The sequence below is a fragment of the Salvelinus fontinalis genome, chromosome 14, assembly GCF_029448725.1.
Source record: "Salvelinus fontinalis isolate EN_2023a chromosome 14, ASM2944872v1, whole genome shotgun sequence".
NCBI classification, from domain to species: domain Eukaryota; kingdom Metazoa; phylum Chordata; class Actinopteri; order Salmoniformes; family Salmonidae; genus Salvelinus; species Salvelinus fontinalis.
In genome coordinates, this window is record NC_074678.1 from 1840137 (window position 1) to 1855136 (window position 15000).

General features: G+C 47.7%; 1 protein-coding gene across 5 annotated transcripts in view; it reads left to right on the forward strand.

The window, feature by feature from the left end:
- LOC129869371 (DENN domain-containing protein 1B-like) overlaps positions 1-15000 on the forward strand; it is a 316391-nt gene that overhangs the window by 172001 nt on the left and 129390 nt on the right. For all 5 annotated transcript variants that reach the window (XM_055943720.1, XM_055943716.1, XM_055943717.1 and 2 more), the window contains one exon: positions 522-632. In XM_055943720.1, the coding sequence (XP_055799695.1) occupies positions 522-632 (111 nt within the window). The remainder of the gene's footprint in view (positions 1-521; positions 633-15000) is intronic.

Sequence of the window (15000 nt, forward strand, 5' to 3'; positions counted from 1 at the left end):
TCATCCTGGTCCCCCCGTGGGAATTGAACCCTGGTCCCCCCGTGGGAATTGAACCCACAACCCTGGCGTTGCAAGCGCCATGCTCTACCAACTGAGCCACACGGGTCTAAGGTGTAGGGCAGAGTACCAGGCGGTGGTCAGCTAGTGACCGTGTCTAAGGTGCAGGGTAGAATTGTAGTGGGTGTAGGGTAAGGTGAAGGTTATATGGTCCTTAACTAGCCTCTCAAAGCACTTCATGATGACAGAAGGGAGTGCTATGGGGCGGTAGTTATTTAGTTTGTCGGGAGCACACAGTCCTCGTGAGCGGCGGGGGCCCACGTCGGGAGGCTCTGTTTCTTGTCCTCGAAGCGTGTGAAGGTGTTTTAGCTTGTCCGAGAGAGAGGGGTCTGTGTCCGTGACGTGGCTTTCACTTTATCTGTATTTGTCTGCAGTCGTTGCCAAATAAGTCTTGTGTCTGAGCCGTTGAGCAGTTATGAAGTCACTGACTGTCTTGTCTCTCTTCCCCCCCCCCCCCCCCCCAGAGGAACCTGACAGAGTATTTTGTGGCGGTGGACGTCAACAACATGCTACAGCTGTACGCCAGCATGCTGCACGAACGACGCATCATCATTACCTCAAGCAAGCTTAGCACTGTGAGTACCTCTTCATTAACACTGTGAGTACCTCTTCATTAGCACTGTGAGTACCTCTTGATTAGCACTGTGAGTACCTCTTGATTAGCACTGTGAGTACCTCTTGATTTACACTGTGAGTACCTCTTAACACTGTGAGTACCTCTTCATTAACAATGTGAGTACCTCTTCATTAACACTGTGAGTACCTCTTCATTAACACTGTGAGTACCTCTTGATTAGCACTGTGAGTACCTCTTCATTAACACTGTGAGTACCTCTTCATTAACACTGTGAGTACCTCTTCATTAACACTGTGAGTACCTCTTCATTAACACTGTGAGTACCTCTTCATTAACACTGTGAGTACCTCTTCATTAGCACTGTGAGTACCTCTTCATTAACACTGTGAGTACCTCTTGATTTACACTGTGAGTACCTCTTCATTAACACTGTGAGTACCTCTTCATTAACACTGTGAGTACCTCTTCATTAACACTGTGAGTACCTCTTCATTAACACTGTGAGTACCTCTTCATTAACACTGTGAGTACCTCTTCATTAACACTGTACCTCTTCATTAACACTGTGAGTACCTCTTCATTAACACTGTGAGTACCTCTTCATTAGCACTGTGAGTACCTCTTCATTAACCCTGTGAGTACCTCTTCATTAGCACTGTGAGTACTTCTTCATTAACACTGTGAGTACCTCTTCATTAACACTGTGAGTACCTCTTCATTAACACTGTGAGTACCTCTTCATTAACACTGTGAGTACCTCTTCATTAACACTGTGAGTACCTCTTCATTAACACTGTACCTCTTCATTAACACTGTGAGTACCTCTTCATTAACACTGTGAGTACCTCTTCATTAGCACTGTGAGTATCTCTTCAAATCAAAGTTTATTTGTCACGTGTGCCGAATACAACAGGTGTAGTAGACCTTACAGTGAAATGCTTACTTACAAAAAAGGTGTTAGGTGAACAATAGGTAAGTAAAGAAATAAAACAACAATAAAAAGACAGGCTATATACAGTAGCGGCTTGGGGGTAAAAACTGTTGAGAAGCCTTTTTGTCCTAGACTTGGCACTCCGGTACCGCTTGCCATGCGGTAGTAGAGAGAACAGTCTATGACTGGGGTGGCTGGGGTGGTTTAGGGCCTTCCTCTGGCACTCTTCATTAAACACTCTACAGGATGGTACAGACCCCTGCTCTAAACTACAGGATGGTACAGACCCCTGCTCTAAACTACAGGATGGTACAGACCCCTGCTCTAAACTACAGGATGGTACAGACCCCTGCTCTAAACTACAGGATGGTACAGACCCCTGCTCTAAACTACAGGATGGTACAGACCCCTGCTCTAAACTACAGGATGGTACAGACCCCTGCTCTAAACTACAGGATGGTACAGACCCCTGCTCTAAACTACAGGATGGTACAGACCCCTGCTCTAAACTACAGGATGGTACAGACCCCTGCTCTAAACTACAGGATGGTACAGACCCCTGCTCTAAACTACAGGATGGTACAGACCCCTGCTCTAAACTACAGGATGGTACAGACCCCTGCTCTAAACTACAGGATGGTACAGACCCCTGCTCTAAACTACAGGATGGTACAGACCCCTGCTCTAAACTACAGGATGGTACAGACCCCTACTCTAAACTACAGGATGGTACAGACCCCTGCTCTAAACTACAGGATGGTACAGACCCCTGCTCTAAACTACAGGATGGTACAGACCCCTGCTCTAAACTGCAGGATGGTACAGACCCGTACCCTAAACTACAGGATGGTACAGACCCCTGCTCTAAACTACAGGATGGTACAGACCCCTGCTCTAAACTACAGGATGGTACAGACCCCTACTCTAAACTACAGGATGGTACAGACCCCTGCTCTAAACTACAGGATGGTACAGACCCCTGCTCTAAACTACAGGATGGTACAGACCCCTGCTCTAAACTACAGGATGGTACAGACCCCTGCTCTAAACTACAGGATGGTACAGACCCCTGCTCTAAACTACAGGATGGTACAGACCCCTGCTCTAAACTACAGGATGGTACAGACCCCTACTCTAAACTACAGGATGGTACAGACCCCTGCTCTAAACTACAGGATGGTACAGACCCCTGCTCTAAACTACAGGATGGTACAGACCCGTGCTCTAAACTGCAGGATGGTACAGACCCGTACCCTAAACTACAGGATGGTACAGACCCCTGCTCTAAACTACAGGATGGTACAGACCCCTACTCTAAACTACAGGATGGTACAGACCCCTGCTCTAAACTACAGGATGGTTCAGACCCCTGCTCTAAACTACAGGATGGTTCAGACCCCTGCTCTAAACTACAGGATGGTTCAGACCCCTGCTCTAAACTACAGGATGGTTCAGACCCCTGCTCTAAACTACAGGATGGTACAGACCCCTGCTCTAAACTACAGGATGGTTCAGACCCCTGCTCTAAACTACAGGATGGTTCAGACCCCTGCTCTAAACTACAGGATGGTTCAGACCCCTGCTCTAAACTACAGGATGGTTCAGACCCCTGCTCTAAACTACAGGATGGTACAGACCCCTACTCTAAACTACAGGATGGTACAGACCCCTACTCTAAACTACAGGATGGTACAGACCCCTGCTCTAAACTACAGGATGGTACAGACCCCTGCTCTAAACTACAGGATGGAAAAAGTACCCAGTTGTGAAAAAAGTTAAATTCACCCAGTAAAATACTACTTGAGTAAAAGTCTAAAAGTATTTGGTTTTAAATATACTTAAGTATCAAAAGTATAAATCTCTTCAAATTCCCTTCTATTAACCAACGCAGACGGCACCAGTCCTCCAGATCAGAGACAGTATGGATGACCAGGGATGTTCTCTTGATAAGTGTGTGAATTACATCATTTTCCTGTCCTGTTAAGCATTCAAAATGTAACGAGAACTTTTGTGTGTCAGGGAAAATGTATGGAGTAAAAGGTACATAATTTTCTTTAGGAATGTAGTGAAGTAAACGTATAAGTTGTCAAAAAAATAAATAGTTAAGTACAGATACCGCCCAAAAATAACTCAGTAGTACTTTACTTAAGTACTTTACATCACTGCTAAACTACAGAAACATCATAGGAGTAGTAAAGTAGGTTTATGTGTCTGATTTAAACATGGCATTCCTCATCGATATTACAACACTACATCAAACTTAATATCTAAATGTTTTTTTTTTACGGTTTGCACACACGTGCGCACGTAGACAGAATTCAGAGTTCAGTGCTCCAGTCAACCTGCTCTATCTCCAGTCCCTGACACGCTGTGAAGCCCGCACTAGACCAGGATTATATTAGACTGTTTCTCTTAAAGCTGCTACGTTTTAATGGCCGACATACCCTAAATTATCTGTTATTAGACACTCTAACTCTCTCACATAGTTTATTATCTGTTATTAGACTTTTACTCTCTGCCGTAGTTGGAGTAGAGCTGCTGGGTCTGAGGGAGGGGATCTCTCTCTGTGCTTCTTATCTCCGTGGCTGACAGCAGAACCAAATGTTTATGACAGGGAGAGGGAGAGCAGGAGTGATGTCATCCACAATCCTATCTCTACCGTTCTGCTCCGGTATCTGACTGAAGCCCGGAACGCGGAACCGCCGGGAGGGGGAGGGGGGGGGGGGGGGGGGGTGCGTCGGAACCCAAGGTCTCCCTGAGGATGGAGTGGAGGGATCCGGGGGAGGTGTAGAGAATTACCCAGCCCTTGGAGAATTTCACCTCTCTTCCCCTTTCTCCTCCTTTCTGCCCCTCCTCTCACCCATTCTCCCCCCCCCCTCAGCATGTCAGCTGCTCAGAGCCCCAGAGCCCCAGCAGCTCTCCCTCTGGCTCCAGGGGTTCCAGGGTGTAAATTATCAGAGCCGCGGGTGACGGCTGTTTTCTTAGCAGACGGATGGAAGTGATATTCTGTGTGATTTAGAGTTTTGTGACAAGACAAACTGTCTTGAGGTTTATTTAACTGATATGTGAACAGGATATGTAAGACGCCCATCGCTAGACCTCCACCTCTCAATAAGCCTTTTATCCTTGAAAGTCGTCTGTCCGTCCCTCTGTCCACCCATCCATCCCTCCCTCCCTCCGTCCAGCCATCCAATTATTATTAGTGTGTGTGTCTCTTAGTCCGTCCCTGGCATGACTTTTAAAGAAGAGAGCGAGGAGGCATCCAGCTGGCCCCTACTACCACTCTCTCCTCGAAGAGACAGAGGAACACAGAGGGAGAGGGAGAGAGACACAGAGAGAGAGACACAGAGAGAGAGACACAGAGAGAGAGACACAGAGAGAGAGACACAGAGAGAGAGACACAGAGAGAGAGACACAGAGAGAGAGACACAGAGAGAGAGACACAGAGAGAGAGACACAGAGAGAGAGACACAGAGAGAGAGACACAGAGAGAGAGAGACACAGAGAGAGAGAGACACAGAGAGAGAGAGACACAGAGAGAGAGAGACACAGAGAGAGAGAGACACAGAGAGAGAGAGAGAGAGACACAGAGAGAGAGAGAGACACAGAGAGAGAGAGACACAGAGAGAGAGAGACACAGAGAGAGAGAGAGACACAGAGAGAGAGAGAGACACAGAGACACAGAGAGAGAGACGCTGAGAGAGAGACGCTGAGAGAGAGACGCTGAGAGAGAGACGCTGAGAGAGAGACGCTGAGAGAGAGACGCTGAGAGAGAGACGCTGAGAGAGAGACGCTGAGAGAGAGACGCTGAGAGAGAGACGCTGAGAGAGAGACGCTGAGAGAGAGACGCTGAGAGAGAGACGCTGAGAGAGAGACGCTGAGAGAGAGACGCTGAGAGAGAGACGCTGAGAGAGAGACGCTGAGAGAGAGAGAGACGCAGAGAGAGAGAGAGACACAGAGACACAGAGACACAGAGACGCTGAGAGAGAGACGCTGAGAGAGAGACGCTGAGAGAGAGACGCTGAGAGAGAGACGCTGAGAGAGAGACGCTGAGAGAGAGACGCTGAGAGAGAGAGACGCAGAGAGAGAGAGAGACGCAGAGAGAGAGAGACGCAGAGAGAGAGAGACGCAGAGAGAGAGAGACGCAGAGAGAGAGACACACAGAGAGAGAGAGAGAGACACAGAGACACAGAGAGACACAGAGACACAGAGACAGAGACGCTGAGAGAGAGACGCTGAGAGAGAGACGCTGAGAGAGAGACGCTGAGAGAGAGACGCTGAGAGAGAGACGCAGAGAGAGAGACGCAGAGAGAGAGACGCAGAGAGAGAGACGCAGAGAGAGAGACGCAGAGAGAGAGACGCAGAGAGAGAGACGCAGAGAGAGAGACGCAGAGAGAGAGACGCAGAGAGAGAGACGCAGAGAGAGAGACGCAGAGAGAGAGACGCAGAGAGAGAGACGCAGAGAGAGAGACGCAGAGAGAGAGACGCAGAGAGAGAGACGCAGAGAGAGAGACGCAGAGAGAGAGACGCAGAGAGAGAGACGCAGAGAGAGAGACGCAGAGAGAGAGACGCAGAGAGAGAGACGCAGAGAGAGAGACGCAGAGAGAGAGACGCAGAGAGAGAGACGCAGAGAGAGAGACGCAGAGAGAGAGACGCAGAGAGAGAGACGCAGAGAGAGAGACGCAGAGAGAGAGACGCAGAGAGAGAGACGCAGAGAGAGAGACGCAGAGAGAGAGACGCAGAGAGAGAGAGAGACGCAGAGAGAGAGAGAGACGCAGAGAGAGAGAGAGACGCAGAGAGAGAGAGAGACGCAGAGAGAGAGAGAGACGCAGAGAGAGAGAGAGACGCAGAGAGAGAGAGAGACGCAGAGAGAGAGAGAGACGCAGAGAGAGAGAGAGACGCAGAGAGAGAGAGAGACGCAGAGAGAGAGAGAGACGCAGAGAGAGAGAGAGACGCAGAGAGAGAGAGAGACGCAGAGAGAGAGAGAGACGCAGAGAGAGAGAGAGACGCAGAGAGAGAGAGAGACGCAGAGAGAGAGAGAGACACAGAGAGAGAGAGAGACACAGAGAGAGAGAGAGACACAGAGAGAGAGAGAGACACAGAGAGAGAGAGTCTGACACAGAGAGAGAGTCTGACACAGAGAGAGAGTCTGACACAGAGAGAGAGTCTGACACTGAGAGAGAGTCTGACACTGAGAGAGAGTCTGACACTGAGAGAGAGTCTGACACTGAGAGAGAGTCTGACACTGAGAGAGAGTCTGACACTGAGAGAGAGTCTGACACTGAGAGAGAGTCTGACACTGAGAGAGAGTCTGACACTGAGAGAGAGTCTGACACTGAGAGAGAGTCTGACACTGAGAGAGAGTCTGACACTGAGAGAGAGTCTGACACTGAGAGAGAGTCTGACACTGAGAGAGAGTCTGACACTGAGAGAGAGTCTGACACTGAGAGAGAGTCTGACACTGAGAGAGAGTCTGACACTGAGAGAGAGTCTGACACTGAGAGAGAGTCTGACACTGAGAGACACTGAGAGAGAGTCTGACACTGAGAGACACTGAGAGAGAGTCTGACACTGAGAGAGAGTCTGACACTGAGAGAGAGTCTGACACTGAGAGAGAGTCTGACACTGAGAGAGAGTCTGACACTGAGAGAGAGTCTGACACTGAGAGAGAGTCTGACACTGAGAGAGAGTCTGACACTGAGAGAGAGTCTGATACTGAGAGAGAGACACTGAGAGAGAGACACTGAGAGATACTGCATACATTATGTGGGCTCCAGGCATAGCAGAGATCCTTCCTGTGTGTCAGGGCCTCTAGTGATTCCGCTGTGTCAGTCTATCAGAACATGGCGGATTGCCTGCCAGCGCCCAACAGCAAAGGAATAAATCATGATGGTGCATCAGTTGACTTATTGCTGTTTTGTGACCGGAGGTGAGTGGTACCACTGTTTTAAAGGCGCGGTGCGATGGCCGAGGAAGCCAATCGAGCATGCAGGCTTGTCATGTCGCCGTATACAGTAATTGTGCTGCATCAGGCCCCCTCTAACTAGTCAGCTGGGAAGGCTCTGTGTCTTTCATCTCCCCTGGTCTCCCTGGGCCCTGGCCCCCTCAGTGGGTGTGTCGGCAGGCCCCAGCCCTGACAGCAGCCTTCTTAACATGCTGTCAGTAGTATGATAACTAGGACTATCCATCCGCCGTAAGCCCTGAGTGACTGACTGCACCACGGTCCTGAGTGCTAGCTGTCTGACTGCCTGCCTCACCACCTCACCGCACGTTGGCCCTGCAGACTGACTGACCGCCTGCCTCACCGCACGTTGGCCCTGCAGACTGACTGACTTCTCACTTCTTACTATCTGCTTCTCTCTAGGCCAGGGGTATTCAACTCAGACCCTACGAGGTCCGGAGCCTGCTGGTTTTCTGTTCTACCTGATAACTAATTGCACCCACCTGGTGTGCCAGGTCTGAATCAGTACCTGATTAGAGTGGAACAATGAAAACCAGCAGTGGAACTGGCTTCCAGGCCCAGAGTTGTTTGCTCTCTCTCTCTCTCTTTCTGTCTCTTGCTGCTCTCTCTTTCTGTCTCTCACTGCTTTCAATTCAATTCAATTCAATTTGCTTTATTGGCATGACGTAACAATGTACATATTGCCAAAGCTTATTTACAAATATAAAAATGAGAATCAAAATGGTCAACGGGACAACAGTAACAACAATAACTAAGTGTCAAAATAACCATACATTCAACAATAACAATAAACATACAGTAGAGTACATGTGCAGGTTGGTTGGTCTGTCAGACACTGTCCCTCAACTTATGGCAGGCAGCAATGTAGTGCGCTGCCAACCCACAGCTCTCTGCGTCCTCCCCCAACAGGACGGGTAGCCTATCCTCATCAGAGAGGTCTTTGAAACCTTGAATAAGAGTTTCAAATTTGGGGAAATGGCACTCTCTAATTGTTTTATATTTTTGACATTTTGTCAGGAAATGCAGCTCCGTCTCAGGTTCTGCTGTTGTGCAGTGGTTGCACAGCCTTTCTTCTACAGGGAGCCAGGTTTTCCTGTGTCTACCCTTCTCAATGGCAAGGCTGTGCTCACTGAGCCTGTACTTTGTCAAGGTTTTTCTAAGGTTTTGATCAGTAACCATAGTCAAATAGTTAGCCATGGTGTACTGTCGATTTAGGGCCAGATAGCACTGCATTTTGCTCTGTGCTTGTGCTTGTGTTTCCCAATAAGCAATGTAGTTTTGTTTTGACTGTGTTGTAATTTGGTTTATTCTGATTGATTGGATGTTCTGGTCCTGAGGCTTCAGTGTGTTAGTAGAACAGGTTTGTGAACTCAGCCCCAGGACCAGCTGGATGAGGGGACTCTTTTCTTTGCTCAGCTCTTGGTATTGCAGGGCTTGGTAGTGATATGAGAGGGGGTCACTGTATTTTAGATGTTTCCAAAACTTAATTGCTCTTTTTTGAGTTTTTATTATTAGTGGATATTTGCCTAATTCTGCCCTGCATGCATTGTTTGTAGTTTTCCTCTGGACATGTAGGAGAATCTTACAGAACTCTGCATGCAGGGTTTCAATGGGATGTTTGTCCCATTTGATGAAATCTTGTTTTGCAAGTGGACCCCACACCTCGCTGCCATAAAATGCAATTGGTTCAATGACATATTCAATTAGTTTTAGCCAAATTTTAATAGGAATTTCAATTTGAATTTGCTTTTTAATTGCGTAGAATGCCCTGCGTGCTTTCTCTCTCAGTTCATTCACTGCCTCATTAAGGTGTCCAGTTGAGCTTATTTTTAAACCTAAGTAATTGTAGTGTGTGCAGTACTCTATATATTTTGTACAGATTGAGAACTTTGGTCTAATTCCCTGAGATCTGGATCTTCTCTGGAAAATCATTATTTTAGTCTTTTTGGGGTTTACTGCCAGGGCCCAGGTCTGGCAGTACTGCTCTAGCAGATCCAGGCTCTGCTGTAGGCCATGTGCTGTGGGTGACAGCAGGCATAGGTCATCTGCGAAGAGTAGGCATTTAACCTCTGAATTATGGAGACTAACACCAGGGGCTGGGGATTTTTCTAGAATAGTGGCCAATTCGTTGATGTAAATATTGAAGAGTGCAGGGCTCAGATTACAACCCTGACGAAGGCCCCGCCCCTGGTTAAAGAATTCTGTTCTTTTCTTGACAATTTTAATGCTGCACGTATTGCCAGTATACATTGATTTAATTATGTCATATGTTTTACCCCCTACACCACTTTCAATAACTTTGTAGAACAGTCCTGTATGCCAAATAGAATCAAATGCTTTTTGGAAGTCGATAAAGCAAGCGTATATTTTGGTATTATTTTGGTGGACATGTTTACCTATCAGGGTGTGTAGGGTGTAAATATGATCGGTCGTGCGATGTTTTGGTATAAATCCAATTTGGCTTTTACTCAAGACATTGTGCTTATTAAGGAAGTTTAGAAGTCTTACATTTATAATACTACAGAAAACCTTCCCCAGGTTACTGTTCACACAAATGCCTCTGTAATTGTTAGGGTCAAATTTGTCTCCGTTTTTAAAGATTGGGGTTATGAGTCCTTGATTCCAGATGTCAGGGAAATAACCTACACTCAGGATCAAATTAAACAGTTTTAATATGGCCAATTGAAATTTTGCACTAGTGAGTTTGAGCATCTCATTTAGGATGCCATCAGGTCCGCATGCCTTTTTAAATTTGAGAGCCTGAAGTTTCTTATAGAGCTCCTGGTCAGTAATTGGGGAGTCCAGTGGATTTTGGTTGTCCTTTATAGCTTTTTCTAATCCATTCAACTTCTCATGAATTTGGCGCTGTTCTGCGTTTGTGTCAATTTGAACGGTGTTGTAGAGTGTTTTAAAATGGGTTGTCCATATGTCACCATTTTGTATCGCTAATTCCTCTTGTTTAGATTTCTTTAATTTTTTCCAATTTTGCCAGAAGTTGTTTGTGTTTATGGACTCCTCAATTAGCGTCAGCTGCTTGCTGTTGTACTGTGCTTTTTTGGTTCTGAGTGTACGTTTATAGAGTTTTAAAGTCTCACAGTAATGAAGGCGTAATTCACCATTATTTGGGTCTCTGTGCTTTTGGTTGGATAGTGTTCTAATTTTTTTCCTTATAATTTTACAATCTGCATCAAACCAGTTGTCATCTGTGATCTTTTTTGTTTTGTTTTTTATCAATTTCAATTGTGCTTCTTTTGCCGTTTGCCTGAATATATAGTTGATGTTTTGTACTGCTAGATTGATGCCTTCTTTACTGTGAGTGAATGTGGTATCCAGAAAGTTATCTAAGAGTGTTTGGATATTTTGGTTCCAGGTTGCTTTCTGGTATTCTTCTGTGCTGTTTTGGGCCCATCTGTATGAATTTCTGATGTTGTACAGCTTACTGGGCTGTGAATGTGTGGTTGTTTCCATGTCTGTTCTTTTGAGGAACAATGTAATTTGGCTGTGATCAGACAGAGGTGTTAGTGGCTTGACAGTGAATGAGCTGAGAGAGAAAGGGTCAATGTCTGTGATCATATAGTCTACTGTACTGTGGCCAAGAGGTGAGCAGTAGGTGAATCTCCCCAAAGAGTCCCCCCGTAACCTACCATTGACAAAGTACAGACCCAGGCTTCTACAGAGCTGCAACAGATCCCTTCCGTTTTTGTTGACGGTGCTGTCACTGTTGTTTCTATGGGGGAGATTAAGGCAGTTAGAAACAGTAATAAAGCTGTCCCCTCGTGTGCTCGTTAGATCAGGTAGTGTTCCTGTGCGCGCATTTGTGTCCCCACAGATGAGCACATTTCCCTGGGCCTGGAAATGGCACGTCTCTTCCTCAAGGGTGGGGAAGATCTCCTCTGAGTAATATGGGGATTCTGAGGGGGGGATATAAATTGCGCAAAGGAACACATCTTTTTCTGTCAGTACAAGTTCTTTTTTCAGTTTTAACCAAATGTGATATTTGCCAATTTTGAGGGGGTCAATTAGATGTTGTAGTTCGGATTTGTACCAAATGATCAGTCCTCCAGAGTCTCTGCCTCTATTGACTGAGCTGTGTTTCTGTGACGGTACAATTACCTCTCTGTAACCTGTGGGACAGTGAGTGACAATGTCAGCCTTACACCATGTCTCCTGCAGAATGATGACATCAACATCTTTAAGGGTATCTTTAATCTCGCTTTCTCTCTCTCTCTTGTTGCTCCCTTTCTCTCTCGCTACTCTCTCTCTCCCTGCTCACTCTCTTTCTGTCTCGCTGCTCTCTCGCTGCTCTCTCTCTGTCTCTCTCTGTCTCTCGCTGCTCTCTCTTGCTGCTCTCTCTTGCTGCTCTCTCTTGCTGCTCTCTCTCGCTGCTCTCTCTCGCTGCTCTCTCTCGCTGCTCTCTCTCGCTGCTCTCTCTCGCTGCTCTCTCTTTCTGTCTCTCGCTGCTCTCTCTTTCTGTCTCTCGCTGCTCTCTCTTTCTGTCTCTCACTGCTTTCTCTCTCTCTTGTTGCTCTCTTTCTCTCTCGCTACTCTTTCTCTCTCGCTTCTCTCTCCCTGCTCACTCTCTTTCTGTCTCGCTGCTCTCTCGCTGCTCTCTCTCTGTCTCTCTCTGTCTCTCGCTGCTCTCTCTTGCTGCTCTCTCTTGCTGCTCTCTCTTGCTGCTCTCTCTCGCTTCTGTCTCTCGCTGCTCTCTCTCGCTGCTCTCTCTCGCTGCTCTCTCTCGCTGCTCTCTCTCACTGCTCTCTCTCTCTGTCTCTCGCTGCTCTCTCGCTGCTCTCTCTCTCCTCTCTCTCTCTGTCTTTCGCTGCTCTCTTTCTGTCTCTCGCTGCTCTCTCTGTCTCTTGCTGCTCTCTCTCTGTCTCTCGCTGCTCTCTCGCTGCTCTCTCTCTGTCTCTCGCTGCTCTTTCTCTCTGTCTCTCCCTGCTCTCTCTCTCTGTCTCTCCCTGCTCTCTCTCTTTCTGTCTCTCGCTACTTTCTCTTTCTCTCTCGCTGCTTTCTCTTTCTGTCTCTCGCTGCTCTCTTTCTCTCTCTCGCTGCTCCCTTTCTCTCTCTCGCTGCTCTCTCTGTCTCTCCCTGCTCTCTCTCTTTCTGTCTCTCGCTGCTCTCTTTCTGTCTCTCCCTGCTCTCTCTCTTTCTGTCTCTCGTTGCTCTCTCTCTTTCTGTCTCTCGCTGCTCTCTTTCTCTCTCTCGCTGCTTTCTCTTTCTCTCTCTCCCCTCTCTTTCTCTTTCTGTCTCTCGCTGCTCTCTTTCTCTCTCTCGCTGCTCTCTTTCTCTCGCTGCTCTCTCTGTCTCTCGCTGCTTTCTCTCTGTCTCTCGCTGCTTTCTCTCTGTCTCTCGCTGCTCTCTCTCTCTCTCTCTGTCTTTCGCTGCTCTCTCTTTCTGTCTTTCGCTGCTCTCTTTCTCTCTTGCTCCTAGTTGCTTTCTTTATGTCTCTTGTTCTCTGTCTGCTTACTTTCTCTCTCTCTCTTTTCTTTCTCGTCCCTATAGCTTCTTTTCTGGTGGCTGGTTGTTAAAGCGTCATGTAGTCTGGGTTTTTGTTCCCCATATTTTGTGTGTGTGTGTGTGTGTGTGTGTGTGTGTGCGCGCAGGTGTGGAAGTGACTGTGTGTGTGGGAGTCCTGGTGTTACTGCCATGTGTACTCTTTCTCTGTGTCTGAGTGTCACCTACTTGTTAGTGGCACACCTGTGTGGCTCGGCTCTGACACAAGCCGTTTGTCGGCACAGACACACAGAGAGAGCAGAGCAGAAATAATTGGGTGTCTAGCTCTGGATGGGGGGAGTAGAGGAGGAGAGAAATATGGGGAGGAGAGGAGAGGGAGAGAGAGCAGAAGGTAGAGGAGGAGAGGGGGGATAGGAGAAAGCAGAAGGTAGAGGAGGAGAGGGATGGATAGGAGAGAGCAGAAGGTAGAGGAGGAGAGGAGGAAGAGGAGGAGAGGGAGGGGTAGGAGAGCAGAAGGTAGAGGAGGAGAGGGCGGGATAGGAGAGCAGAAGGTAGAGGAGAGGGATGGATAGGAGAGAGAGAGCAGAAGGTAGAGGAGGAGAGAAAGAAAAGGAGGAGAGGGAGGGATAGGAGAGAGCAGAAGGTAAAGGAGGAGAGGGATGGATAGGAGAGAGCAGAAGGTAGAGGAGGAAAGGAGAGAGCATAAGGTAGAGGAGGAGAGGAGAGAGCAGAAGGTAGAGGAGGAGAGGAGAGAGCAGAAGGTAGAGGAGGAGAGGAGAGAGCAGAAGGTAGAGGAGGAGAGGAGAGAGCAGAAGGTAGAGGAGGAGAGGAGAGAGCAGAAGGTAGAGGAGGAGAGGAGAGAGCAGAAGGTAGAGGAGGAGAGGAGAGAGCAGAAGGTAGAGGAGGAGAGGAGAGAGCAGAAGGTAGAGGAGGAGAGGAGAGAGCAGAAGGTAGAGGAGGAGAGGAGAGAGCAGAAGGTAGAGGAGGAGAGGAGAGAGCAGAAGGTAGAGGAGGAGAGGAGAGAGCAGAAGGTAGAGGAGGAGAGGAGAGAGCAGAAGGTAGAGGAGGAGAGAAAGAAAAGGAGGAGAGGGATGGATAGATGGATAGGAGAGGGCAGAAGGTAGAGGAGGAGAGGAGATGTATGGGGTTGGAGGGAGGGAAGAAGAGGAGTGGAGAACAGGCAGAGCAGAAGAGTTGAGAATTGAGGTCAGCAGGTGTTGTTGATGTTGCCTATTCCTCCCCCAGACCAGGTCAAACCAGTTAAAAAATGGTGTGGATATTGTAGATTATATAGTGGAGTTTGAACAGGACAGGACAAATACAGTTTTTAGTTTGTAGAGGATAGTTGGTTCGATTCCCGGGACCACCCATACGTATTTCTTTTTTGGCATGCATGATAAAAGCGTCTGCATGTGTTTAAGCAATAAGGCCAGAGGAGGTGTGGTATATGGCCAATATACCACGGCTAAGGGCTGTTCTTACACACGAAGCAACGAGGAGTGTCTGGATACAGCCCTTAGCCGTGGTATATTAGCCATATACCACAAACCCCTGAGGTGCCTTACTGCTATTATAAACTGGCACTAAAAAGTCATGTTTTGTCATACCTGTGTTGTATATGGTCTGATATACCACGTCTGTCAACCTATCAGCATTCAGGGCTGGAACCACCCAGTTTGTAATATATTGTATGTTGCAGGGTCTCCTCTTGGGGAGCGTGACTCTGAGAGCGTGGGCCTGCTCTGCTTGTTCAAGCAGATGTTCAGAAGGCAGAGTAACAAAGCTCATCTGAATAAGACAACAGACCCCTGTGAAAGTGACATGCTCTTTTGATGGTTAACAACGGTGTGTTTGATAATTCGCTGTCTGCTGTCACCCACATTCCCGAAATAGGACTTATTTGAACTGCATTCACCTGAGCTGCTTGTTCTCACACACCGGTTGTGGTTTTAGTTCCCTATACAACCATCACTGTCTTGAGGCAGGTCCACAGCTTGCTGTTTCCTGTTAAGGGGAAAG